Source organism: Ruditapes philippinarum, unplaced genomic scaffold (assembly GCF_026571515.1).
Source record: "Ruditapes philippinarum isolate M1 unplaced genomic scaffold, ASM2657151v2 ctg823_1_1_1_1, whole genome shotgun sequence".
Classification (NCBI taxonomy): Eukaryota; Metazoa; Mollusca; class Bivalvia; order Venerida; family Veneridae; genus Ruditapes; species Ruditapes philippinarum.
In genome coordinates this window covers 238,825-264,356 of record NW_026853081.1, presented here as the reverse complement: position 1 = coordinate 264,356, position 25,532 = coordinate 238,825, and the positions used below count along the sequence as shown (strand labels likewise).

Sequence of the window (25,532 nt, the reverse complement as noted above, 5' to 3'; positions counted from 1 at the left end):
TTGGCTATAAACATTGGCCTAAATATTTTTATCTTATACAACTGTAACATGAGCAACACAAAACAAAATGATATTCTGACTTTATAATTCATTCTACTAGCCTCACAAAAAAGTAGTAACATTATTACAAAAATCATTAACCAGATGATAAATAGGTAATTAATTACTTTTAATGATAACCAGCCTAAATTTAACACTTCTTTTTTTACATGTAACTGACAGATGCACTCAGTCTAGTTCATCATGTACCGCATATGTAGGAGTATGTATGTGTTTATATGTTTTATATATTTAAATATGTTTAGTCTATGTTAAGGGTCTATCCGCCTGTTAAGACACAAAAGCAGCTTCTGCTGTACGGTATGGACCCCGGACATGAATATACATAAATATTGGTAAAATCATAGAATCAAACAGAAATAACTTGGAACTAATATTTAGACTAACATTATCAAAAACGCATAAAAGATTATTTTACGTTCATGTATTGCTTTTACCGCATTTACAAGAGTACCAGTATAAATAAAGTGGATTTCAAGACATACAAAATTGTCAACAATTTCAATTTTTCGTTATCTGTATATATGTCAGGATAAAGACCCTTTCATTTAAGAACGGATTCATGTTGACGCCCTTGAATGACGTCATTGGGGGGATACGGTGGACATTGCCGATACGATTAAGTACATTATTAAAGGGATATAAAGATCTGAATCCTTGGCAGTTTGAAATTGCCTAAATTTTGTGTAATTGAATAAGATATTACATAAAAAAGATGGCCAAATAAATAAAAAAGTTTACAAAAATAAGGTTAACGATTTGTTTCAATACTAGATCACGGCCGTGTAACTGATCATGGTGACCATTTTTTGTTTGAATCTAAATAATTATAATTGTCGCAGGTAGTTAAATCGTACTTGCTAATATAAATACCCAGTAGCTTTTTCGAGTTTCAAAAATGTAAGTATACTTATGTTTCGAAAAACGGTTGCATAATTGCAATATACTGGTTGAATAAATATTATTTTGATTTAAGCATAACTGAAACAAAGAAAAACACAAATATAAATTTATGTAATTTCAAAAAACAAAATGTTAAAACCCAAAAGTAACAATTGTTTTTGTATCTGAATCACTTTTAAAATATCGTACATCACGCCAATTGAATGCACTACATATTTTATGAAAGCTGGTAAAGTGATATAGTTAACTTTATATATTTTATGTAATGGTTAAGGTACAAAATTAGTTATATATACAGTTTTATATATTCTGCTTATCAAATATAATGAAAACATTAAAAAGAAAAGAAAAAAGCGTGTAAGTGTTAATAAATTATAAAAATTTGATTAAGATACGAGCTTTTAATCCAAGCACTAGAGAAAATCTAATAGAATGTTCACTTTGAAATTCCCCTGTTTTAATCTTAATATTTGTTTTAATATTTTAATGTCTAAACATGGAATTTATGTATGATAAAGTTAAATTTTTCATGTTATAATCATAATTGAACGATCAGTATTTATGCATTTAACTTTAAATTAGCTTACATTATATGCGGTCTGTATAGTTTAATTCCCCATTTACGTCACATCCAATAAGGGAAGTAACTCTTCACCGACGCTATCGCTTGATACAGTTTATTTTCTTTTCAAATACACATTTTTTGTTTGTTTTAATAACATTTATTTTCACACCCATTTCTTTTAATAATGTTGCACAGAATCAATTTTTGACCGAAGGCTATTGGGGTCAATTTTAAATGATACAATTTTAGCAGCAAATAAAATCATATAGTTCCTCGACAAAAATCAGAATATTCATTAATATCTGAAACACACTTATTTGATATGCTTTCATAATCTACTAATTTTAAATTACATTATCCACCAGATAAGATAATGATTTATTTCTATACAATGAATAATAAGTGCATTTACCATCATCTTAACGACCATTTAATATATAGAATTTATTCTCCTTGCAAAGATACATTAGGTTTGAGCCATAATTATTCAGGTATTTCCACCCGAGGCAAAGAGGACTCAGGTAAGCCAATGTATCGGTCAAGATTTGGGTCAATAAAATATAATCCGGCAAACTTCCCGTGCGGCTATTACGGTCACCTATTAAATTAACATCACCTTTTAATTACCAAAAAACCTAATTATTTCAGTAATGAAAGTAAGTCAGTTCCTCTGAAATTGAGCATGTGACAGCATTATAAAGAATTGTTTTAAGCGTTCAAGAGATACTCAACGTTGGTATTTGGATATTCCCGACAATAACTCGGTGAATGCTGTTCATAATGAGTCGAACTCCGAATTTAGCGGTCGTGGATACAAGTTTAACTAAGTGTGGCATTTTCTTTTTTCACAGTACTTTCACAATTAAAGTCGTTAAGTTATCCCAATAACAGTCATTTGGTATGATTAAAGCGGGTTGTTTTGGACCGAAACATATAGCTTGATATTAATATAAGATGTAATGACAAACATAATTGATCATGTGTTTGAAAGTTTTTTTACATTCTGTAGCATATGAATTGAGTCAAATGATAAAGACAAACAAACGTTTCCTAACAAGAAACTGTATGATATTTTAGAGACATATCCAAATGTACCTAGTGAATCACCAGTGAGAATGCCTATGAGTTGGATTTCAAAACTTATTACGGCACATGTACTGACTATGCCAGAAAGTGCAATGGGCATCTACAATTTGATATATCATTTTTAGCAGACATCAGTTGCTCCTTTTGTTTGTGCTTTGGTAGAGTATGAAATTTTTATTATAAAACTAATCATTTAAGAAATGAGACAATAGGAACTTTTGGTCATCATCATCATCTATCTGATTTTACCTTAAAGATCCATTTCTTTAATCCAAAAAGGAATTTAAACTATATGTATTCTTTTTCATTCGAATTATTCAAAATAAATTTTCTCTTTGGTTGAACAGCGTTATTGTAGACTAATTGAAATAAATGTCTTTCAATCTCATATAACACAGGTATTCTTTTTTATTATTTTGCATGTTCTTAACGTATGTCTTTTATTGGAAACTACTTTGAACTTTCTTCAATATAGACATTGCAATTAAAGGCTGTAACTTTTTTATTTTTGCATTATTCGTTTAAGTACACCATAGCAATTTATATACTGAAGTCAACGGTTAATTGAAATTAGGTAAGGCGTACAGACCCATTCTGCAATACAAATGTCAATTTGAGATGATCTATCGAGAAACGTAAAGAAACTATTTGATATTATCATTTTGACTGCGTTTATCGTAACACATGTTTCGGAACAAACAATATATCCTTGTTTCGATATCACATGACTCAAAAGAATATAAGTCTTCCATAAATCAAACTATATTAAACAAAATACTTCTGAAATAAATCTTATGACTTTCCAGAAAATCGCAATTGTTATCATATATTTATAAATATATATTAGTGGCAACATTTGAACATAAACTTATATAATTAATTTTGATAAAAAAGAATAAACAGTTTGTAATTAAGAATTACTTTCTAATGTATATAAACGGTATCTTTCATGTCCAGATGGGACCTTCTTCAAATCAAGACGAACTTCTATTTAAAGAAGATTTTTTATCAGATCTAGGACCTGAGTATGAGGTAACATGTACATTACTTAATGTATGAACAGATTAGCCTAATAAGATTTAATACACGTTATGTAATCACTAATATTATATGATATTATGTAAAGCTGTAAATCATTTAATACTTTATATACATTTTATACATTTTGAGTTTCAAATTCATATACGTTTAAAAAATGTACCTATAAATGGCTTTATCAATCAGTTTGACATTTATTTCAATGCTTTATACGTCAAATGTTTCGACATTTTATAGGGGTTTTAGTTTGATCAAGACACTGATGTGAAGATAATATGATAATAATCTATGCGCGTCCTTTTTGAAACAATCGGGCACCTTAGTGATTCGGAGATAGTGACCTTAGTCACTTAGCCACACATTCAAATACTTGATTATGTTCAATTCTACTATTTGTTAAACAAGAAACTATTAGCTGAAATGACTCTAAATGGTTGTACTAACCACCCTACAATTCATATTTTTTTTATATTTCTTTTGACCTGTAGGTACAATGTGGTTTGATCGCGGTGGATGAAAATGAGTCCCCTGAAACATTAAGTAATACCTTCTATGCAGGATTAGAAGTAAGTCCAATATCTTAGGCCAAAAAGACTTAAACTTATCTCATTGTGCAAGACATAACATTAATGTTTCCACAACAACATCAACAACAACAATACGTTTGTTTGTAATTTCTGACATACAAAATTAAAATTTAAATGTACAGCGTATATGGTATAACGTGATAATAACTAAAAAAAATTTTTTTTTTTTTTCAAAATTAAGAACGAGTCTATCACACTAAGTAAGAGCGGTTCTGCTACTGTTGATATTGAACAGACGATTTATAACAGTTGCTATCACACTGACGACGTGAACCAAATTGTGAAGAAAGTATTACTGTTGAAGACGAATCATCTGTACCGGATATGCGGTCATCATGGAACCTTCAACATGACATTTCCGTGCCATTCCATGAAAAGCGGCGTATGGTCCCCAAGGAATAGAAAGCGTGTGCCCTAAATGAGAAAACAATGGGCGGAACTAAATAAAATGGAATTTTGAAAGGGGATCAGAGGTTATGAAGCCTGCATATCACAGATAAGGCGTCAAAAGACAAAGTTACAAACCAGGCAACATATCCTAAGGGTGATTCAACATTATTCAAGTAGGAATATTGGAACCACCCAACTAGAAAATGCCGAAACGTTAAAACTAAAAATACCTATGTTTGTTTTGGATGGTTTATTTTTACAAAAACATATAAAGGGAAAACATTGGTGTTTAAAATTTGTATTTGTATTTCTTGACCTAACAAGATGTTCTATTAATATTTATTTGAAAGCATTGGAGACAACTGAGTGTGCTCTTGTGTTTGGAGTCTGTTGTGGGTCTTGGAAAAATACTTATGACGCATTTTCATGGATTTCTGTCATTCACCGGGATCAAGCTTAATGATGCTACAAGATACTTTAAGATTTAAGCTACTGTTTTCTCTTTTCGACCTTGATTTATCAACCACAATTATAAGTGATCTGTATTCAGATAACTTAAATGAATTTGAATAGATGTTGAGGTAATTAAGGTTAATATGTCTGTGGCTAGAAATAAATTAGTCTTTCTTACCTCATATAAGATTTCGTTAAATTGTATTAAACATTTGGTATGATTTCCTTAAAAGGTTCCGGATTTAAACAGACATTCTTTGCAAAATTACCAAAATCTATATATTACACGACTGTAATTATTGTGCCCTTGTGCATTATTGTTGTAGTGAATATTTGTGTTTTATCATTCATCTGTATTGCTTAATGGTCCGAATTAATAGATATATTTGCATTGAGTATCATGTTTACATGGACTATTCAATGCAAACGAGGTATGTAAACGTTTAATCATGTTTATGATAAACTAAAGCAAGAATTTCAATACATTATTTTGCAAAGATATTTATCAAAAGATTTTGCAATTTTGTAAATTAATATTGTTGATGTATATTAAAACCTTTTGAGACATTATTGGATACTTTATACATCACCTTTTAACCATTTAAGCTACTTACAAACATTTGATATCAAAATAGGTGTTATATGACATATTGTGTTAGACTAAATGTCTTTATAATAATCCACGAGTTTATATGCCTTTATGATTGATCAACCTGTCCCACAAACCAAACATATGCCTTTTGAAAATAAAATCCAGGCTTCTTATCAAGTTTACATAGAAACGTTATCAGACACTTGTTATTATAAGGAATTGGTCGATTGCTCATAATGTAAGATTAATTTACAATATTATACTATAATACATGGGCAAATATCCGTCAGAAGTAAATATTGAATAAGTCGCCAGGTCAGTCTTATATAGCCTAAATTGTAAAGAGCACAATTGTTTTTATTTTTTGCCAATTTGATGTTTGAGCATTTGGATGGTCATTCTTTTTATTTGCTAGATGATAATTTAGTTAAACCAACATTATATTAGTGCGATTGTGTAGGCAGCTGCAATCTTATAGATGCACTCTCGAACCAACCAGTACTGAGCAATATGTTTAAATGCACATGGTGCTTTTATGAATTGATTGTCAAACTATAATTATAAAATGATAAAATTGTACGTTTTGCAATAATGATAATGCTGTTTTTAATAATCAAAAGCGAGGATTTTCGCACGCTTAAAATGGTTGCAGAGGAATGGTCAGCTGTACTTGAAGTGTAAAGCACATGTATGTGAATGTTTTAATGTGCTTGTCTTTTTTATTGACAACTTACAAAACATTATGCAATTACTCTTATTCAAAGTTTTAAATTATAAAAGACTCGGTGCTGGGCTCTGGTCACTCACATCTATCTATAATGTTGTAATGTGATGTATGATTGATACTTATCGATCTTCAAATTTTAACAAATATCTTATTTCTAAGTGTCATTAACGAAAGTCCCTAAAAGACAACACTATATATATATATATATATATATATATATATATATATATATATATATATATATATATATATATATATATATATATATATATTATATATATAGAGAGAGAGAGAGAGAGAGAGAGAGAGAGAGAGGGAGAGAGAGAGAGAGAGAGAGAGAGAGAGAGAGAGAGAGAGAGAGAGAGAGAGAGAAATATGGCTACTACGTGTATTTATTCTCATTATTAGTGCAAATAAAATAAAATGTTAAAATGTAAATGTACAAGCAAATCGCTGAAAAATGACCAAGCCATGCGGTAATCTCATGGACATGTTCCTTGGCTTAGGGCTTTGAGCCTTATCATGTGCAAAGAAGACCCACTGAAACTGTAGAAAATCAAATTTGCAACGGAATTGATCAAATGGGTTTTGAATGGTAGGCTCGTGAATATGTTGTTTTTCCCGAAACTTACATAGAGAAAGAACAAATCGCCGGTGCAAAAAATGACCAAGACACGCGGAAATCTCCTGGACATATTACTTGGGTTAGGGCTTTAGGCCTTTTCATGTGCAAAGAAGACCCTCTCAAGTTGTACAAAATTTAATTTGCATTGGAATTGGTCAAATGGCTTTTGAACGGTAGGCTCGTAAATTTGATGGTTTTTTTCCGAAATTTAAATACATGTACAGAAAAAGCAAATCGCTGGAAAATGACCTAGCCATGCGGAAATCTCATGGACATGTTCCTTTGGTTAGGGCTTTAAGCCTTATCACGTGCAAAGAAGACCCTCTCAAGTTGTACAAAATCAAATTTGCAACGGAATTGATCAAATTATTTTTGAATGGTAGGCTCGTGAATATGATGTTTTTCCCGAAATTTACATAGACAAAGAACAAATCGCCGGTGCAAAAAATGACCAAGACACGCGGAAATCTCCTGGACATATTACTTGGGTTAGGGCTATAGGCCTTTTCATGTGCAAAGAAGACCGTCTCAAGTTGTACAAAATCGAATTTGCATTGGAATTGGTCAAATGGCTTTTGAACGGTAGGTTCGTAAATTTGATGTTTTTTCCGAAATTTATATACAGAAAAAGCAAATCGCTGGAAAATTACCTAGCCATGCGGAAATCTCATGGACATGTTCCTTTGGTTAGGGCTTTAAGCCTTATGTATGAAATTACATGTGTTTAAATCACTGTCTTTTTCATAGTGAAGTAATAAAGATTTTACATTCTGTATACTTGTATGCACTTAATTTAATTTTGATAACATTATACATTTAATAGACTATAATTATGTCTGTACATCAAATTTTGACTTAAATTAAATCAAATTACTTCTTCGGACACATGTAATACAACAAAGTTGACACACTGTCTTAATGATTGACCAGGTCCTTTTGACATATGATAATTAGCCAACTGTAATCTAAAGTTTTTTCTTTTTATTTTCAATGTTCTTTTATGCATTGCCTTTTATTTTATTTTATTTATGCAAATGCGCTTGAATTCAGCATATTAAATACATATGTTTAATTCAACATGATTTTTTATGCCACTGCAAATTAATTTTAGTAAAAACTTGACCATTAATGGAAACAAATATTTGACAAGAACCATGTGAATAATAATTTTTCGATGTGATCTAATTCAGAATCTTAATTGATGACTATGACCTAATACATAATAACAATTTATTTGAGATTTATTTTTCAAAAACCATTTGCAAAAAAAATGAAACATATCAAATTCAACATGTCAAGGTTTGCTATTTCAATTTGATACAACTACATAATTGTTTTATTTGAGGCAAATTACATTTTGCAAAAAAAGATGAAACAGAACAGTTTGACATGTTAAGGTTTGCTATTTTAATTTGATATAACTACATAATTTTTTTTCAATGGTTTCCAATTGAAAAAGTTATCAAGACAAATAATCTAACTAGTCTATAGTACTGTTCAAGTCGAATCTCTTGTGTAACAGTAGAACATTTGTATTTCTTGCATACTTTGATATTGCCGTAGCTGACTTAAAATATAGGTGGCAATCGAAATGGATGCACATATCGTTTGGATAGGTCTTTTTCTAATAGGATTAAAAATGGGCTTATCTGTTGCAGGTTTGTGTTTTTAGATTTTAAATATCTCTTTTTAAAAGTAAGATATTTCGAATATGGTAGCCGATCAGCATTGTGCTGGTTTTAAATGATTTATTTATTCTTTTTACCTATTTATTTAAACTTGTGCATATGATTTGTGAAGTCTAATTAAACCAGTGTCCTGAAACAAAAAGACAAAAAAAATCTGCAGTATAAAGAAGCATCAATAGAAATGTTGACTAATCTTGTATAATTCAGCGTCTTAATATCGTAAATAGTACCTTAACGATTAATTTTTATCATTTTGCATGATTAATACTTTACGAGATTTAGAAACAGAGATCAGAATTTCTGTGCAGCATAATTACTCTCTTAACTTATTAACTGTTTAACGTTTCACCCTTTCAATTGTATTCCACACATTTTATAAATTCATGCATAACTTTTTAAAATATAGATGTATTATAATAACAACAGCATAAGGAATTAAAATTACAAATTTCAGACTTTTTACAACATTAACACCTTGCCAAAAGTGGCAGTCATTTAGGGGGGTTATATTCTACATAATGTAAAATACCAAATCTGAACAAAACAAACAAAGTAAAAAGTTGATTTAGGATTTTTTTACATATTAAGGTAACTTGTATTATAGCAAAGATATGTAAATAGTTCAATTTCCATGAAGATGAATTTTAAATGATGACCAGAGGAGGAGTTAAAACATCTTTATGTGTATTATATATTGTTCTATTGTATTGTTTATGTTCAGTTAATGCTTAAATCATTATCTATTTTTATTCTTATTATTATTTATCATTTTTATTACTGTTTATACAAACATTTTATACATAGATATTTGAAACTGTTGTTGTTGTTGTTAGAAGTTTCGTTTTCATTAGTACGCATGTTAACTTCTCTAAATGCCATTAAAGGCAAGACTCTTTCAAACTGCATTTACAGATATTCAATGTAAACTTACACTTCAAAATGTGAACAGAATTCAGATTATTTAAAGACTTTAAAGTATGTCTTGCTATAAAATGTACGATTAATTTAATCCAACTTTACATCCTAACTTAATAAGTTTTGAAACTTTTCAAATTCGATAATTCTTTTCAAATTGACATATAAATTGTCCTTTCTTCTTTTAGATAGCACCGATTGCAATGGGATCAATATGTATGCATATTATAACCCTTCATCTTACTACTATAACTGGTATATATCGTTATACGACAATTGGTGGTATAACATGACATTCTGGGGAGGATATGTACAAATACCTTCAAAAGAAAATGTAGGAACTGAGTGTCAACTTGACTGGGGAACTTTGATTGCTCTCAAAGGTTTGTGACATGCTTAAAATTAAGTATTTGTTTATGATACATTATATGTTATACAAATTCAGTCATTCTTCTCGTTGTCATTACAGCAAACACATTTTGCAATGACCCTGTATTATTGATAAACCAGTACAAATTATATGTGACAGTAATTGTAAGGGGAGTTGCACTATTTACTATTTATACATATCAGGAGCCCCACTAAGGTCCAAAAAACCTGAATACGTAAAAAATAAAAATTCTTACATCAACCAGTTTAGCAAATGAAACGTTTAATTAAAAACCGAAAATGTCCTCAGAATTAAAACTCGATATAAGATGCACATCTTTGCAAGATTTGAATTAAAATCGTTTCAACGCTTTACATTACTAGGTCTTTTATAAAATAAAAAAATATTCTGGGGAAACGGAGGGAACAATTTGATATGCTATAATCTATTCGTATATATTAAAAATTGATAATAAAATCACAAGATCAAAACTACAGTATCCAGTCCTGTCATGTTAAAAATATCATTGGAGCCCCTTTAACATATTATATAAAGATAAGATGAAATATGATGTTCACTTGCTTTTTATTATTTCGAATGTTGCGTTTAAAAACCTTTTGAAAACCTTTTACATGCATCTTAAATGAGAAGTCAATCATTTATTCAAAACATTGACGGTATTGGTTTAGACTTTTGAAAAAGAAATGAAATTGAACTTAAACATGTTTGCCTAATTTGATAGATAAACATCCAGATATATCGACTATAAGTGATGACATAGTAACATTGCCAGCATGCGGTCTCAATCAAAATGGTAAATGCGAAGATGATATTGTTGTTGAAATGAGAAAATGTCATGGTCATCTATTCTACAGATTTCCTGAGCAAAGTTTCAATGTTTTAGATAGATGGGACCTGTACATTTGTTTTGGTAAGAACAACATAGAATACTAATCAACAAGTTATTAGATACTTTGAAGACATTTATATTTTTTATGACATAAATGCAGTTAAAGATAGCTCTAAACTTAAGTAATCATTGTAGAAAATTGTTATATAAAATCTAAAAAGGGTAATGAAGGTCAAATCTTAATTTAAAAATACATCTCAAATGCGTATCTCTTTGCCTTGTCATTAGTTTAAGGGATCGCTTCGTATTAGCCATGGCATTGCGTTAATGAATATGTTTGAACACTAATGCCAGTTTTAATTTTGAATAATTTATCGATACAATCTTGTACATTATTACGGGGGGAAGGCAACTGGAGAATAGCTCTGCGGTATCCTTTCTTCCAATCAGCCGCACGTGACGCAAGCTTGTATCAATAGCTGTGGAAGGGTAATTTTGTGTGGAGTGTACGGTGTAAATAAGAGAAATACGTATAAACCAACAGGCGAAAAATTTAACAGTCGATCTTAATTTGACGCAATGAGTATTCATCAATCAAATATTTTATTAAAATGATCAAACATCATACATTTCTACTGAGCAGACATTCATCAACTCAAATTTAATATGAAATGATGAAAATATAATCGACAATGAAAACAACTTAGACAGAAGTTGTTTCTTTTCAGATCGCATATACAGTAATAGTGGTAAGTAAATTAAATTTGTTTTCTGCTTACCTGCTAGATTGGCACCGTGTCCACTAAGATATAAAGATCAGGATCATAGCTAAAAAAGAACCTCTAATAGTCTCTATTGTTTATGCTCATAGATTATATTCATTATTAAATTTGTCAGTTTCTTTTACCTAATATCAAATATTTAAAATAACGCTTCGATCGTGCATTTCTATTGTGTCCTCTCCTATTTTTGTTTTTGTTTAATGTACTACTGGGCTCCTTGCCGGTGGTCCTTGGTTGCTTGACCAAGATTGGTATTTGGGTCAACATAAAGATGCTTTAAGAAAAGACTGTATGATAAGTATCAACAATTATTATATGTGTATAGTTTAGAAGTAACTTTTGCGTTTTATGAATATGCAAGAAATTTTAGAGATTTCCCCTATACAGGTTGCAACGATACAGAACACGTCTATCAGACTAAAAATGAGAATGGCGGAATTATTAACTTCGAGTTTGGTGATATAAAAAATGGCTGGATGAATGCTTTTGTAAATGGAAAACAGTTCTTGCCTCCATCAAAAGATGACGAAGACGAAGTCTTTAATGAATGTCTGCAGTATCAATATGGATATATTCTTCAAGGTGAATATACATGATACATTTTATGACCGTGTTAATTTACAAGAAAACAACAACTAAATTATGAATATTTCTACACATGATTTAGATAGAAACGTCTAACGACAAACAACATTAACAACATTCGTTTCGAAAATACAGAATTAATAATATTTTATTTACCTGAAGTCCAAATAAATTATAAGATTTCACACAGTTTTTTTCCTGACAGTTTTTTTCTTGCCTGAATTATCACTACAATTTGTGTAATATTCACTTACAACTTAACATAGTTTTGAAATAATTCACACAAGGATAAAATGTCGTGTAAAAATCCCAAACGCTATTCAATCGGCCCCGTTTGAACTACAATAAGGTTTTTTTCACACCATATGCTTACACAGCAAACTTCAGGCGTTTTAAATGAGGAACAAATGGCAAACATTGCAAATTACTCGCCAAGAAACTGTGCTAAAATCAATATACAAATTTTGGCAGATAATATGTAGAGTATAGCGCCTTTTCAAAATACGCATCAGACCTTAAGACACCGCGAGAGTGTATACCGCTCTTCTCATCATCGTCGTTAACCCCCCCCCCCCCTTCCTCTTTCTATATCTCCTATACTTCTTGTGTACGAGTGCCCGACAACTTAAGACTATACATCCGGTCTTCTTATCATTGTAAATACTTTCTCTTCGATGTGCATAATTTATATGGGCGGATAATTATATACTTTACAGATGCGGCTTTATATGGTTCGAGTCAATGTATTACAAAAGCTGTCTGAATTGAATTGATTTACGCTTACCTTTGGCTTATTAATCAGCAAAAAGACATTTGACATTTGATAGAATAAGACATTTTTACAGAAAATTGACGAAATGTCATAATCATTACGTTTTGCTCAAATGTTTGACTCTGTGAAAGTAATAACGTCAATACCCTCCTACATGTTAATCAAAATATCAACTGAAATTATATCTCTTTCACAATTACATATTATATTTTCATTTATTAATTGTATTTAAGAGACCTTACTTTGTGTAAAGACACAGACAATATGATACGCCTTTGTATCGTGTACTGTAAATAATATGCCATAGTTAATAAACGCTTCTTAATACAGAACCTTTTTTTGGGGAGGCTATGCCTACCCAATGTTAATACCATCCGTCAAATCTTACTGCCGCGGTAATCAGGTCAAAAAATAGTACCTTGATTTTTTCTAAGCTGACTCATCACTCATCACAGACATTTACCATATGAAAATATTTTCATTCTTTTATTTCATATCTGCAATTTGTAAAGATAATAATTCTCTGAAAAATTCTTGATTTTGTTTTGGTTATTTTTTTCAAAATCACTACTCCGTGACGTCATACTGCCGCGGTAATCAGGTTTAGGCATACGTACGTTGGTAATAAATAGTTCTGGTACGAAAACCTTTTATATAATAACTTTATCAATCTTTTTTAAACAAAAAGCATAAATGAAAATTTATAGGTAAATGTTTTAATTAGGTGGCAAATATTCTTTATTATTTTTGATAACAATTTTCCAATTACTACGCAGCGACCAACTGTTTATGAACAGCAACACCGTAGTCTCAATATCATGCATGTTCTTTTGTTGTTATAAACCATTAATAGTCCTTAATATTTTTTAAAGACAAATAATCGTAAACTGTCGCTAACATCAGATACATGGATCATGCTTGCGTGATAACTAAGGAAAACTAACTTATTAGTACACCTTAGGAGGCTGTACGCGGAAAACGCTCATAAACCGCTATATCATATAGCTGTTAGTAAATGTTTTGCATACATTTAACTAAAAATTCACTAATGGGGATGAACATATAGTTTGAAAACATTATATTCTTAACCATGTATCGCCGAAAAAAAACTATTTAACTACAAAATCCGACAAAATTTCACCACAAGATTACATTTAATATTAGCAAAATAAAAAAGCAATACTTACTATTTTCATCTTACATAATTCATTAATCAAACTTTTAACATAAAAGTATCTTTTAAAAATATGTCTGGCAATTGACAGATCCCTACTCTGATCTTTTATTTGTAAAGGAATAAATTTAAACATGTGCTCTTTTGTTTAGGAATATTTTGTATTGAATGTCTTAATATATCCACTAATCTCATAATTAGAATTAGACAGGTCAGGGATTTATACAACCAGTTGTTTAGTTATCTACGCTCATTTTAATCCCAATAGAAACATTCAAATATTTGGGGTAAAAAAACATGACAAAAGTACCTAGTAGTCGTTTACCCGGTGGTGATCCCATTAAACTGATTAAGGATTCGAATAGAAATCACAAATAGAAACATGTGTTTCGGTACAACAAAAATCGGAAGTAAAGGGAACAGTTAAATGACAGAAATATGTGGTCAAATATGTTTTAACAAGGAAATAATTATTTCAGAGAAAGACGCAAAGATCAGTCTTCAATCAAATGAATGACCCCGTATTGTGTAATTAGAAAGTTTATTCAATTCTAGGGCAACGAATCATAATTTGATAGTCCATGTGTAATAAAATTTTCAATACAGATTGTGAGATACATAAAAATATTAAAGAATAAGAAGCTTTAAAAAACAAAAACAAAAAAAAACCGCATATATATACGAATGACTTACAGTCGAGCATCGGAAATTCATCAACATACATTTGTATCTTACGAAATTTTAATTTGAAAACGATATTTGCGCGCGCTGAAGTGATTAATGTTTATTTGAATAAATCAAATAAAAATAACTTATATGCTTGTGTTCTAAAATTAATTGGCGGCATGAATCGAATTTCGTTTTCATTTTACAACACTTGAAAAATTACTACAGAAAATATGTTGTTGTTTTTTTTTTTTGTTTTTTTTGTTTTTTTTCAACAAGAGTGTGTGTTTTAAGTTCAATTATTCTCGGCGCAGGAATAACCATATGTCCGAGATTATAGCATCGGGGACGTCTTTTTGAAGCAGAATCTTCCTGGTAGCCCATTCTTCGTTCGTTAGTGGTAAAGGAGACGACAGTACTGTCAAGGCATCAACTTCCTGATTGACGACAACAAAAACGGCGTTCATTAGCGCCAAACCTCCAGAGTAAGTTACGACAGTTCAACCAATCACCTTTGGTACTTGAGATGACTTGACCTTGACCTGCCGTGTGGCTTCTCTGCGACGTGCATATCCCTGGAGGGATTTGGAGAAGTTTCAACAAAAACCTCCAAAACACGCTATTTATAACACCATTTATAGCACTGATGCTTCGATGTTCTCATCTATTTGCGGGAAATGGTCGACAAGGAAAACCCTACGTGATAACCGCACACCCTGTTAACAACAGATTTTCCGCAGTATATATTTTCAAGCTAGCGAGGTTTAAAATCTATCGATTAAACTACCATAAGTTGGTTGAGTGTTGGCGGTAAAAAAAAGAATATAACTTCCTGATCAATTTTCACTTAGGTTGATTCAATTTTGAATAAGCTTTGCAGATATGTATTTTTTCAAGAAATATTTAGCTTTAATATTATCCGAAGCCGTCAAAGTCAGCGACGAGTAATGAAATGGGAATAATTTTCTGAAACGTGATTTAATTCGAGATTTGCTTCGGGAGAAGACAACTTTCTGTCCATAGAGAATGAATATTAATACTCATCACAAGACAGTGTCTTATTGATCTCAATTATGGTACATGTAAATATGTATAATTTTTATGTTCAATTAAAATGTTGCTTAACTTGCAGTTGTTATTATCATTCAATGATATTAAAATGACATAAAGTATTTATGATGAACAGTCCTAGAATATTTTGATAAGGAACCGTAAGTTGTAAAATGGTATTATGATATTATAATGAACAGTCGTCATACCTGCTGGTATGTCATTTATGAATGGTTTTTAGGTTTTTCAAAATTTGCATGATTAACAATCCGAATGTACACCTCAATGAAATGTTCTGGAATATTAACAAAATGAATAGTCAACCATATTAACCATATATATGAATGGTTGAACGATAAATGGCGCAATGTGCATATCTTCTTATTTAACAGCACATTTTAAGCAAAAAGAAAAGAAACTATAAGTCTGAAACATTCTGTCATAGCCTCCCCATCAGTACATTCAATGCTTTGATTTATTATTGCAGAGCCATTTCCAAATGTGCTTAGTGAAACACCAGTGAGACTGTCGATGTGCTGGGTTCATGAAAAATATGGTGATTATGAAACGAACACCTGTTCTGACATATACATTTATACCAGATTGTGCAACGGACAACTTCAATTTGATTTCTCTTATTTCGCAACTTGGAGTGATTTTTTATGCTTAGGTAGAGCATAATTTTTTGTAAAATCATAAAAAGATACAAAATATTAAAAGATTTTTGCTGGCCATAAATTAGATTTCGAAAAAAAAAATTTTTATTTTAAATCCATATCAAATTTAAGCTATCTATTTGTTTTAGTAGGATAGAAAAAGTGTGATTGAGTTGAATATTTACTTGTTAGCTTATCTAAAAATATTTTAAATCCAATATTAAACAATCTGAAAATATCCAACGGTATTTACCTGTAATGTTCATTTTATAAAAACAAAATTGGGACAGTCTTTTTATATATAAGGCATATTTATATCTTATCCTAAACTTTTCCAAGTAGAAATTGCTGTTCAATCACTATCAGAGCAGTCAATCTGTTGAAATATGTACTCAATTCAGCTCAATTTGACAATGAAAACATAAGCATAATGTCACAACATTGAACCTCTATTACTTTGTATGATTCGTTACAGTGCATCGGAACAATGTGAAAGTCAAGCCCGAAATTGGTCATAAAATCCTGAATACTGAAGACAACGGCAAATTACGTAAAGTTTATAGTCCCTTTCTGCAATATAGATGTGAATCTGACATACTTGATGGGGTAACGTATATCACAAAATGGTAAATAAAGTTACTCTTTCATTTTCTTTCGTATTATCTCCTTAAAATTCACCTTAAAGATTGTTTCTGAACAAATAATCTATCCCCATATAAATATTGCATGATATCGTAATTTGTAATTACCTAAAATACACAAAATTGACATAAAAAAACTTTTTAGACTCTACAGAATATGGAATGACATGCTTATTTTGTTATTTCAATCAAATGAATGTTGTATCCCGAAGCTTTATTCGTTTGTACTGCAAATATACAGCTGACGAAGAGCTATATATACTACAGTGCAACAGACAAAACTCTCCCCATATCTTTATTCGCCGAGAGCTCTCTGCGACGTTACACAGTGCAAACAAATATAATAGTTACTGGGGCGTTTCATTTAACTATGGATAGTATAAAGAACAAAACGCAACCATAACCTTTTCACGTATTTACGAATTTACGGAATCATAGCCAATAAGAAATTCGGGAATCACTCACAGTGAGTGACAACTGTCATGGTTCTTATTTCACGGATAAAACCTTATATTTTACTGATTGTCATCTACACTCATGTGCCATTTATTTAGAGATTACATTTTATTATATACATATACAAATAATGTTGATTATACGCATAAACGTTCTTTCAGGGTATCTTTCTTTTTTTAGGTACATAAATGGTACATTCCAAGTTCAGATGGGACCCTCTTCAAATCAGGACGAACTTTTATTTAAGGAAGATTTCTTATCGGCTCTTGGACCTGGGTATGAGGTAACTTGGTTATTACATTACATAAACTCATTTGATGTTTCAATACATGTTTTTAAATCATCTAACACTCACTTAACTATATAGACAATTGAGTCGGAAATTAATCAACATTTTAAGAATAACCTCTTAATATCTTCATTAATCAGTTGAATATTTATTTCACTGCCTTATACGTCAAATGTATTAGAATTTTGTAGAGATTATAGCTTTATCCAGACACAAATATAAAACTATTTTTGATTTTTAAGATTTACGGGGGTTAGGTCAAAAGGGCGCGTGCTTATTTCAGAACAATGAGTGCTGGTAAGCCCTTAATATTCCCAAGTGATTTAAATAAAAAAAAAGATCATTGCTCCAACCCCTTGTTAAATTGATTCTATTTTTTTAGAAAAAAACTAATATAAATGACTGTTACTGGTTTTTTCCCAAAAAACCCTTTTTTTTGATGTATTTTTTGGTCCCCAGGTACAGTGTTGATCACGTGGATGGAAAAGAGTCCTGAAAACATTATAGCCTTTACGCGGGACAAAAGAAGTAAAAATTTGGCTTAAACTTATAAAAATATGTCATGATTCATCCATAACATAAACACACCAACAGAAACAATAGCATCAACAACATTTTCTATAATCATCGAAAAGGCAACATGTTTTGTCTTTCTTACAGGTAAAGGACGATTCCATTACACTGAGCAAAAGCGGTTCTGCTACTGTTGATATCGAGCAGACAATTCCTAAAGGCTGCTATTACACTGATGACGAAGAACCAAATTGTGAAGAAAGAATTACTTTTGAAGATGAATCTTCTGTACCTGATATGTGTACAGGAAAACTTCGTGTACAAAACATCGCTGATGTGGGTAATCCTTTTGTTAAAATAAAGGTAACATTTAAATATGTATTACACATATTTCACATATATCTTCATATATACACAATGTACGTATTTGACGAAGTGATGATTCTGATGCTTTGAAATAAACATAACGGTTTCAAATGTCTTTTACCATTACATGTCTGCTTGTATTTAAAGATGGGGAAATTCTCCTAAAGGAACAAGCAAAACGGGTTCATTTCCATGTTTAAAATACAGGTTTATGTTTCTGAGGCAAACTGATCATATGAGAAACCTACGGAACGCCGGTGGTTCTAGTCAGGTTTTCGTTTGTGATTGAAATAATGTACAGATGGGCACCTGAGGTGTTCTTCCATCATTAAAGCTGGAAAAAAGCCTTATAAACTATACTGTGTTCCTATAACGACCCCCCTCCCCCCCCCCCCCAAAAAAAGAATGAAATAAAAAACAAAAATAAAAAAACTCTTTGAAAATATTAATTTATTACAGTGTAGCCTATAAATATATTTGTCAAAATGATACATGGGCGTAAGTCAAATTCATTTAAAACAGTAAATATGTTTATTGTGTTCAAATTAAAAAGTGATATATTGATTGAGATTGTTCACGGACAAATGTAACCAATGCAAGCTTCTTACCACAACACATAACATCTAAGCACCAACCTAATTGAACATCTTCATTTAATTTTCATAAATCGTGCGTTTTGAAAACAATAGAGGCATAATGCAATTATTACAAATAATCTGTCAACCCATTATATTACATCCACGTGTTGTATTTGAATTGTTTGTTAGAGCACGCAAATACTTTCAATTTCAGACAGAAGCGTTCCAGCGAGAGAATGTTCAAATAAACAAATCAATAATTCTATAAAAATACTGAGCACTGAAACATTTAAGGTTAAGGTTAAGGATAGTTATTGTTACCGTTAAAACCTTAGAAAATGGAGTCCGTTTACAAAACACGGCTGAACGCAATTTAGGGATCTGTGTGACTATATGATATCATTATTATTTGCATTAAACATTTAGCATTTGACTGCGTTAATTGAAATATTACATATGCTTTAACAATTGATAATACACATTTTGTTTAAACATATGTAACTATTATGAAATCGCTGTACTAGAACTAAGCCTCATATCAAATGGTAAATTCAGGACAGTTAGTTCACTTGCATTCAACAAATGATCATTGCAAATATATAATAAAAGCCTTTGTATGATGTCACCATTTTCCTTTCGTTTTAAGAAAAAATATTAATTTTTTTATATTATTTTAAGTTTAAAAGTAAACGTTTTATAATCGCACATTGTCTATCATCCTTCCGCTCGTGCTTGCGTTATTGTTTGTGTCCGAAAAGTAGTACATGTATTTTCACTTTTTATTTTATTTTTAATAAAAACAGAAATTTCAGTATAACCTAACAAAATACAGAAAACAGAATCCTTTAAGAGCGCTAAAATTTCATTTTATGTCAAATGGTTGATCTTTAATAAAATGGCTATAACCTTGTTATCAAAATATGAACTTAGAAATAAATTATTGAATTTTGCTTATATTTGAACACAACGGCACTATCATATTGCCTGGAATAGATATTTCATTGACACAATTGATCTCAATGTCATGTCTATGATTGTTTCGGATGGTTTTTAATGTTCTTATATGGACAAATATACATTAAGGGAAAAACACACATGTTTAAAATTTGTATTTCTGGACCTTAAAAAGATTTAAGAAAAAAATATTTATTTGCAATCATTGGAAACAACTTTTGTTTTTTGAGGATTTTGTGGGTCTTGGAAATTTACTTATGACGCATTTTCATGGACGCCTGTCATTCACCGGGTTCAAGGTTAATAATGCTGCAAGGTGTTATAAGATTTTGCTACTGTTTTCTCTTTTTGAACCTTGATTTTTCAACCACACGTGTAAGTGGTCTCTATTCAGATAACTTAAATAAACTTGAAAAAGGGTTGAGGTTATTGAGGTTAAGATGTCTGTGGAGTCGTCTTTACCTCATGTAAGATTACTTTCAATTGTATTACAACAAAACATTTGATATGATCCTAAAAAGGTTCCAGACTTAAACAGACATTGCTTGCATAATTACCATAATCTTTATATTACACAACTGTAATTATCTAATTAAGGCAATAATTTTCATGCGAAGGACTAACGGCCCTTGTGCATTATTGTTGTAGTAGATATTTGTGTTTCATCATACATCTGTATTGTCTAATGAGTGTAGATAATCTATATATTTGCATTGAATAGCATGTTTACTTTAAATATTCAATGCAAACGAGGTATATAAATGTTTTATCATTTTTATAATAAACTTAAGCAAGAATTTTAATAGATTGTTTTGTTTAGAAAATTATCAAAAGATTTTACAATGTTGTAAATCAAAATTGTCGATGTCTGTTAAAACCTTTTGAAACATTATTGAATACTTTATAGATCACCTTTTAACCATTTAAGCTATTTACAAACATTTGATATAATCGTTGCAAATACGTAGGTGTTATATGACATATTGTGCGAGATTATATGTCTTTATAATAAACCATGAGGTTATATCCGTCTCCGGGAACTTTTTTGAGTATTGGTATACCTATTTTTACTTATTTTAGAGTGTTTAATACATTCTAGTTTAATTGTTGATTTGGAACCGTTTGAATTTTATTTTATTCTCCTCGCAGGGACTGCTCAATCCCATGGATAAAATATGAATATTGTTGTAAGAACGCGTCTGTGCAAACGTGTACTAACGATAACATCCTTTATAAAATGACACAAACATTTTGAGTATTCATTTAAAGATAACACTTTTGTACAGAGTTTAAAGAAAGATGAACAATGGACAAGTACCACACATAGGATAATGTTGACAACTGCTGACAGCACATATGACGATGCAACAGACTTCGACCTACAAGTATATGTAACAGACACCACTGGTCATGACAAACGAAGATCAGTCAGATCAGAGGTATAGTTAATTCCCTTCCTTGAGTTTATTTCATGATTGCAAAGAGATGGTACTGTTTTAAAATAAACCTAAACAAAATTTTGAATGTTTAATAATGTATTTAAAGGCTTTCATATCACTATTTTATTACAATATTTATAGATGGGTTTATTTGTGTAAAAACTAGTACATGTGTCATATAGGTGAGAACTATATTTTCTTTTAATGTTTTTCTTTTGTTTCAGACTATAGGAGCCATTCATGTGAGTGAATTTGATTTAATTTTAAATGGCATCAGTTGTTTAACATTAAGACGACCATAGAATGCTTAGGGATTTAAATTTCATTTAACACTTTCATCATTTCTTTAAAAGGAGGTCCTTATGGTCTTATTATATTATGCAATAAAATAGAGAAAAATCTGAAATCTGAAAACAGAATTCCTACAGAACGCCCACAACGAGTGAACTGAAAAAATGTTGCAGACTCGGTGTGATTGAGCCTGTTCATGTTCAGTACTAGAAAATGCAAGGTACCATCCACGCCCCCAGCTTAAGTAGAATCTAACATTTAAACGTGAAAATTGTGAAATTTTGAATTTAGAAACATTACGCGCAGATGTGTTCATACGGCGGTTATAATGGAACCTTCAATGCGACATGGTCATGTCATACCATGACAAGCGGCGTATGGTCGCCAAATAAAGGCTGTGTGTGTGCTAAACGAGAAAAACAATGGGTGAAACTAAATAAAAAGGAATTTTAAAAGAAGAACTGTGGTAATGAAGCCTGTATATCAAAGACAAGTTGTCAAAAGACAAATAACATATCCTAAGGGTGATAGTATAGTATTCAAGTAGGAATACTGGATTACACCAGAACATATGTAAGTATTTTACAATTGTCTTTAGTATAATGTATTTTTATGTAATTTCAGGTCACAGTAACAGACAATGACAGACATCGGAACAAAAGATGTTACTCACACGTCGATCCACATATGAGAACAGTAGACGGATTGTAAGAAAATATACATGTATATTTATAATGTTTTACAAAACAATGAGAGTTAAAGTCCGTAGAACTCGATATTTTTCTTTATTATATGATCTAAATATATCTGTAATCTCATTGGTCTAAACAGTAGTCAACAGAAGTCATGAGGCTCATAACTAATGTATAACACCAAAGAAATCCATCGCCGCATGACTGAAATGTATGGTGATAGTAGCCAAAAGTATTTCACAGTGGCAAAATGGTCACTATAAATTAATCGTGGTTGAGACATCTTAGAATATGATTATCTTGAGCCAGGTTGTTCTCCTGATTTCACCAGCTAGGAGATGATAGACTGCTCAATGATCGTCCAATCAAAGTTGCCAAACTTGCTTCAGAATTTACCAGAATTTATTACACTTTAATCTATGAACAATCTTTTGGCATATCAAAAACATCTGCTAGGATGGTATCAAGATACCTGAACATAAAAGATCAGAGGATAGTGTCAGGTCAGGAGCTTTTACAAGTGTGTAATCCCAGACTTTCATAATAGTCTTGTAACAGGAGATGAAACTTTGTTTCACCACTGGAACCTATGTAATACAGAGGCCATACAATGGGAGCGCACTGGTTTACCCTCACCTAAAATATAAACAAGATCAACAAGGAAAGACGGCGTTCAATGAACGCAACCCCCATATGACCCATCAACAAAAACCAATGGCAAGGAGCCCAGACAGAACCAAAACAAAAACAGGACAGGGCAAAGACAGAGCACGGACAGGTTAATCACTAAATGATAAATAATTTGTAACTGATTAGGAATTCAAAGAAAACAAATAAATGATTAAATAAATAATAGGCCCACAAAAGGGAAGGGGACAGGAGACCGGGGGAAGGGGGGTAATCAAAGAAATAAAAACTTGGGGCAATGGGGAAGATACTTACCGTAGACGAGAAAACAACAAGGGACACAAGCAAAAGTGTCACCAAAACAGTATGAAACAACATAGACATACATCTGAGGAACACAGAGGGGCACCGCCTTGGAACGGTCAGCAGCATAATAATGACTGCTGGGGAGTTTGAACCGGTTAATGGTGCACCAAACCTCGCTCTTAGCACCACCATGTTCCTATAAACGAGACAGTGTAAATAAAATGAATCCTCGCTAAGTGAAATTCTAACAGTTGTTATGGTTACAAAACAAGGTTAAATAAGTAAAACACCAAAATGATAATGTAGAAACATATAAAAGTAAACCCAATGACTATAACAAAAGTACTCAATGTCCTAAAGGAAGACAGAGCAACAAGAAAATCACCTACAAGGGCCCGACGAAGCAAGGCAGAAGACGGAACATTAAGACTAGTCAGTCCCAAATGGCTTTAAGAACTATCCCGAACCATTAGCCGACAAAGTAATGGCAACGGTTTTATTGGGAATCAAAAGGTATCATATGAACAGCTTGCAAGCATACATGTTTTTCAATTACAGGTGAATACTATGCTAATATCATTAATATCAAAAACGAAGGGTGAAGCTAGCACACAGTGTCCTTTTCTCAATGTCCCAGTGCACATGTCCAGAGTTGTACAAACGGCCATTTGTAAGTTTGAGCAATAAAGTCATCCGCCATTCATTCCAGACCTGGCCCGAAGTGATTATTATCTGTTTCGAATTTAAAGACCCCTTTGCGTGGATCGAGGAAAATAAAGAGTTCAAGGAAACTACAGAAATTTCGTTTAGGAACCAAACAGACGACATTTATCATAAAGGCATATGCTGCTATTAGGAAAGTTTTACGTTCTTACTGAACTCCCCTCGTGATATTTCCTGTGTTTATTTAAGCATGATATCATTAAAAAAGTTTGTTCAAGAACATATGTCTATTTAAAGCAAAAACGAAATTTGAAAGGTTACAGGGAATGGAATGTCAGTTTTACCAAAACTTATAATGTAAGTATGATATAATGATAGTATTTAAGGTGAACATATTTTCAAATGATTTTAATGAATTTAAAAATGATGCGTCACAATCGTGTTATAATATATGTGTGTTTAACTTTTTACAAAAGCAAGATTTCCTTGTGATTGAGTTGATGCTTTTAATGGTTAGGACATAAGAATTGCAGCCACAGTGTATCCCTGCCGATAAAATGGGTTATGTGCATCAGTAACCTTCAGCAAGCGAGGTTGCTTTGAACCTGGTGTTAATTTTAAGTTTATAACACCCGAGGTTAGCCAAAATCATTTTTCCTGTTTCGACACCAATTGACAAATATCGTGTTGATGTACCGTAAACCAAATAAATAAACAAACAAAACCAATATTTCACTTATCTATTTTTCAGGTATTATGAAGCTCAGGAGGAAGGAAATTATACATTATACAGGAATAAAAGATACCAAACAGAGGTTGTAACTTTCCACATAGCTTAATGCTTTTAGTCTTTTGTTTAAAGTTTTTGCAGTGGAGTTTATGAAACAATAACTTGAACAACGTGTCATGTATTTTCGGCAGAAAAGGAATCATTCATTACACCGATACCTGATAAAGAAACAACACTGATTAAATGATGGTTATAATGTACAAAGCAAAGCATGTAACCTTATGATCACTACTTTTGAAACATTCTTTTTCCTTTCAATCATAGTGTTTTGAAAAGACAATGCTAAAACAATTTCTATAATACAAAAGGTAAACTTAATGAAATGGGGAAAAATATACATACTTAGCATGAAATAATTAAGCTTTGATAAATAATAGAATAAATTTCATGTTT

The 25,532-nt window shown here is 31.2% G+C and overlaps 1 protein-coding gene across 1 annotated transcript; it reads left to right on the top strand.

Moving 5' to 3' along the window:
- The first annotated feature begins 8,568 nt into the window (after positions 1-8,568).
- LOC132733233 (uncharacterized) lies at positions 8,569-25,466 on the top strand. Its single transcript, XM_060719837.1, has 13 exons — positions 8,569-8,684; positions 9,818-10,012; positions 10,742-10,930; positions 11,578-11,598; positions 12,019-12,213; positions 16,366-16,548; positions 17,010-17,160; positions 17,812-17,914; positions 18,581-18,796; positions 21,618-21,770; positions 21,995-22,012; positions 22,686-22,768; positions 25,101-25,466. The coding sequence occupies exons 1-13, from the start codon at positions 8,618-8,620 to the stop codon at positions 25,186-25,188; spliced, it is 1,662 nt and encodes a 553-aa protein (XP_060575820.1). The 5' UTR covers positions 8,569-8,617; the 3' UTR covers positions 25,189-25,466.
- The last annotated feature ends 66 nt before the right edge of the window (positions 25,467-25,532 follow it).

Coding starts and splice junctions, on each gene's coding strand:
- LOC132733233 (XM_060719837.1), top strand. CDS start 8,618: ATGGATGCACATATCGTTTGGATAGGTCTTTTTCTAATAGGATTAAAA. Junction 8,685..9,817: donor AATGGGCTTATCTGTTGCAG/GTTTGTGTTTTT, acceptor TTCTTCTTTTAG/ATAGCACCGATTGCAATGGG. Junction 17,161..17,811: donor GTAACGTATATCACAAAATG/GTAAATAAAGTT, acceptor TTCTTTTTTTAG/GTACATAAATGGTACATTCC.